The sequence below is a fragment of the Engystomops pustulosus genome, chromosome 4, assembly GCF_040894005.1.
Source record: "Engystomops pustulosus chromosome 4, aEngPut4.maternal, whole genome shotgun sequence".
NCBI lineage: Eukaryota > Metazoa > Chordata > Amphibia > Anura > Leptodactylidae > Engystomops > Engystomops pustulosus.
The window spans coordinates 102,579,697-102,584,696 of NC_092414.1; the positions used below are offsets into that span (position 1 = coordinate 102,579,697).

The window sequence follows — 5,000 nt, forward strand, 5'->3', positions numbered from 1 at the left end:
ACTTAAGTTAAGAACTGCTTTTGATAAATCTAACAACAGACATATCTTCAAGTCTGTTGTGAGATGTTAATCCATTTTCTAAACCATCCCTTGGCTGGACTGAAATTACAAAACTGAATCAAGTATCATAAAACTGCAAAAGTAAGCTTCCAATGTAAAACAGCCTTATTAAGTGACTGTTCTTGAAATCAAGAATTCTGGAGTGTACAGTTTGATACCTTCCTCAATGTGCATAAGTGTGTGTATATTGTATTGGTGTCTGGAAAAGTGCACATAGAGCTAGTACAATATAAATATAAGAATCATGTATATAAGAGTCCTACCAATGTGCTACCAATAAATGTTATATTGCTTTATTTTAAAGCACAGGAGCAAAATTCAGGCATGCAGGCCTTCCTCAAAGCTTAGGAATAGTCCATTAAAAACTTGTAAAACATTACTTTTGCACCTTAAATCTTTATAATTGGATGTGATATAAGATATGTCTTTAAGAATTAAACCAGATGGAATGTTTAAAATGGGGTGGCCTGTGACTCTTAATTAGGACCTATCCTGCAGCAACCAACTATGTCTTACACTGTGCAAATGTCTCCAATCACGGTGAAGTGGCCTGCTTGCACTATTGCAGCTTAGCTCTTATTCAATGGGAGAAAAGCTGCAATAGTGCAGCCATCTTCTTCCAGTTCTCTGCATTATGTAGACAACAGAATGCTTGGTGTTGAGCCTGGGTGTCAGATTTCCAGGTATAAAAGATTATATTGTATGCATCAATCTGCATATAATGGAAGTATCAAAATATAGCCTTATTAAAAGAATTGCTGCTGACACTTGTAAAGAAAAATGGCTTGAATGGAATATGACTTGTACATATGGCTAAAATAACATTGGCTTTCCATAATAGTAGATACAGCTTTGCTGGTGTCCATCATCTCCTTTACATTTGGGGTATATTGCTTTTATTTTATTCTATGGAGTGTACATTCTTTTGCCATCTTGACTTAGAAATGCATTTATCTGTGTAAATACATTCAGTATTATGTTGTGCTATGTGAAGGGTACTCCATGTCCAACACCTTTCAGTTTTGGGACTGATGGGAAGTCCTTTGAAATCCTTAATTTTTAATGGTAATTAGTAAAGGTCAAAGCAAATGTGTCCAAACAATCCTGTCCATCTCTATGATTGTCATGTGAGGAAAGTAGCGCTGCATCAAATAAAATATGTAACAGATGTACCTCGCCTGCTATGTGAGTGGGATATAAACAAACACTGCTGTAAATAGAGGCGTCATTTTTGGCACTATAGCGCACAACCATCAATAGGCAACTAATTGTGAGTTGGATTGTATTACTGTCTTGTCATCTAGAAATCAAACAACATCTGTTAACAAGTCAGTGCATTTTGTAAAGACTGATGTAATGATTTTACAAGGCTTTGTTGAGCCTATGTGTTTAGTACTATGTCACATAATGGGCGTCTAGGTATAGTGAAAGTATCTCATTTTACATTAAATTGTTCTTGTTGACCAGAAATGAAATACTACTCTGAATGTCAACTGCTAAGTAACATTCGTCATTAGTCTCCATATTTTTATTATCACCTAGAACCATAATATGTCTTATAAGTATGCTGGTATTATACTTTATTGTTTTCATTATGACTGTTTTAAGTGTTATCTAGTAATAGCAGGTTTGCATGTAAAATCTCAGTTTTGTGCATTTCTTGACAAACTGTATGAAACAAACCATATAGAGGATAGGGAAAGCAAATTAAACCTGGTTTATCATAATCTAGAATCTACATGCAAATGTCTTTTGGCTATTACATAAACTCACTTGGGGTATCTGAGGATGTACCAAGATAGAACTCAGTTTAGAAATAGTCATTTTGGGGGATATTTATCAGGACCTCTGTACCGCATCACTGGCGTAGAAGCCCTGAAATCGCAAATGCTAGCTTATTGCTAGCACTTGCAACTACTTTCTCCAATCCGCCACCTTCATGCCAGTGGGGCATGAACGAGGGGTGCAACCAGGCGAGCGGTGGACGTGGTCAGCAGGGACTGGGCATTTGTGAAAAGTCATCGGCTGAGCTTATTTCTACGCTAGGCAGGTCACAGCAGCGGTGGGGCTATAATATGCCAGCGCACGAGCACCAACATATGATAAATGGCCCCCCTGTATGTCTTAACTTTTTAGTAATACATGTTTGATGATATAGAAAAACTGTAATTTGTAATTGTTATTTGTACCAACAAAATTGACAAATAACCTTGTGGCATTTTAGACTGCTTTTAGACTCTGTTAAAGCTAGTAAAACAAAAGGGGCGAGGCTTAATAATAGAGGTGTGACTGCAGTGAAAAGGGAATTTGCTCACATTTTGGCACATTTTTCTGTCACCTAATAAAAGGGCAAAATTATGATAAATATGGTGTAGTTTCCATCCAACTTTGCATAGTTGTACATTTAAACACTGTTAATAAATCTGCCACACTAATGCTCTGATAACTCTCCTTGTGTTCAGTGTTGACCCATAGTGCAAGCTTAAAGGTTGTAGAAAGTTCCAGTTATCATATTTGGAAATCATTGTATTAATAAAATATGTTAAAAAGACTTTACTTACAAATATAGCGCCCCACCTATTCAGTTACTGCATCTCCTCTGCACTTCATTAAATGGGGATGAGCTGCACTCACAATCCCGTGGCAGGTGCGGTACTTTTAATAGGAAGAATCACTGATTTATAATTCTGTGAACCATTTTAACTTGTACACAAAATCTACAAAAAGTAACAATTGGATTTCCTTTAACTACTTGAGAAAATTCCACCTAAATCCAATGAGATTGGAATAATTAATGTGCCTAACAAAATACAAATCAGCGTGATCATTACTGGTATATATACAGAAGTACAATATGCACTTAACAGATTACTGCATCATATAATCCCATCTATCAACTGCTGTGCTCTGGATGGTAGAAGTCTTGTACTTGCATGTCGAAGTAGATACAGCTTTGGAGTCTTCTGTACATCCTTCATGATGCTATTATAGACATAAACATCTCAGTTTCACGTTACATGAGTCAGGATTGAAACAGAATAGCAGAGAATCAATATGAATTGAATCCATAGAGCCATAAGCAATCACTGAATATAAAGTGAGCCTGTCAGTGATGTTTTCTTCTCTTTATGGCAGGTGCCTGTTTCAGTGGCCATGATGACTCCCCAGGTGATCACCCCTCAGCAGATGCAGCAGATCCTTCAACAGCAAGTTCTGTCTCCACAGCAGCTCCAAGCCCTCCTCCAGCAGCAACAAGCCGTTATGTTACAACAGGTAATGTTGGTTACCTTCCTTCAACAGTTAATTTTTCCCTGCTTGAATGTTAGGATTGCATAAGCCCTCTGTCATGTTTATCTCGTCTTCACCTTTTATAGCAGTGTATATCACACACAGAAAAATAATGTGCTGTCAGGTGATTGTTTACATTGTCATCTGAAACAGAACATTACATTTGTAGACTTGTCAAAGCAGAAGAAGTGTCAAAGAGAGATGCAGGAGATTGTTGTTTCATCATATATAACACGTTACCACTTGTTTTAGTCATAATAGGACTTATGCTAGTTATCGAATATTCCAGAATTTATATTAAGTGGAAAAAATAATGGAACTGTTTTCTATATTAAAGAAAATGTAGCATGTGGTTTTACGAGCAGTGAATTTATATGCAGTAAAAAGTCAAGTGGTCGAACCACAAGTCTGGTCAAGATATGTTTTTTTTATTAATGTGTTTGCAGAGCAAGTGTTTTTAATAGACAAAGAACAATTTATAAGAAATAGTTCTTCTGGCATTAATAAAGTATATACCGTATATACTCGGGTATAAGCCGACCCAAGTATAAGCCGAGGCCCCTAATTTTACCACAAAAACCTGGTAAAACCTATATATTTTTTACTCGAGTATAAGCCGAGTTTGGCTTTTCAGCACATTTTTTTGTGCTGAAAAACTAGGCTTATACTCAAGTATATAAGGTACAATTATATTGGGAGTAAATATTGCCAGCAATAGCCAGGCAAAGCATATTGGTCCATATTTTTTATAGTACAATGCAGATACTGTATTGCTAATTTAAAATGCTTACATTCAATAAAATAAAGTACCCTTATGTCATATGCAAGGCTGTTAGTTAATATAGACTTTCATTTTTTAACTGTTAACAATTACTAAAAGTAACCTAATTGGAAAAGTAAAGATAAACAAGTAATAATTATATACTATAGATCAGTTGTATAGCCTTATAGAGAAGATGATAAAACTTTATAGGCCCTGCTCCAAATATTAACAATTAAAGGATATGTCTATTATAAAAGCACAATTAAAATTTGTGGGTTCAGCATAAATAAGTTCATCATAGTAGTTTCCACCATTGTAAATCCCTGGTACAAGCAGTTCCCGGGTTACGTACAAGATAGATTCTTTAGGCTTGCTCTTATGTTAGGTTAGTTCTTAAGTTGGATGTGAATGTAAGTCGGAACTGTATATTTTATGATTGTAACTCTGGAAAAAAAATTTTTGGTCTCTGTGACAATTAGATTTTAAAATTGTTGGATTGCCATCGGAACCAGGATTAACAATAAAGCTTCATTACAGACACATTTAATAACTGTTACAGCTGTTCATTGTAGCCTAGGGCTAAAGTATAGTAAATTACCAATTACCCGAGGTCAGTTTGTAACAAGGGGTCGTCTGTAAGTAGGGGACCACGTGTATATCCAAGAATCTAGTCACTGCAGACTTATTTTTAAGGCCATTATACAAATGGCACATCCACAGAGCAATTCAAATCCATGAGCACCAATTCGCCTAAGGGATAAATGGCACAGATGGCGAATGGTCTGAAGCATAAATTCCCATCTTGTTTTTATACATAAATATCTATTTTTAAATAAATCCACTTTATCTACTTGGCCCCCTTGGGCCTCAAGGGGGTTTTCCAGGGGTT

At 36.0% G+C, this 5,000-nt stretch overlaps 1 protein-coding gene across 13 annotated transcripts in view; it reads left to right on the forward strand.

Moving 5' to 3' along the window:
- FOXP2 (forkhead box P2) overlaps nucleotides 1-5,000 on the forward strand; it is a 161,226-nt gene that overhangs the window by 93,827 nt on the left and 62,399 nt on the right. For all 13 annotated transcript variants that reach the window (XM_072146929.1, XM_072146928.1, XM_072146932.1 and 10 more), the window contains one exon: nucleotides 3,196-3,333. In XM_072146929.1, coding sequence (XP_072003030.1) covers nucleotides 3,196-3,333 — 138 coding nt within the window. The remainder of the gene's footprint in view (nucleotides 1-3,195; nucleotides 3,334-5,000) is intronic.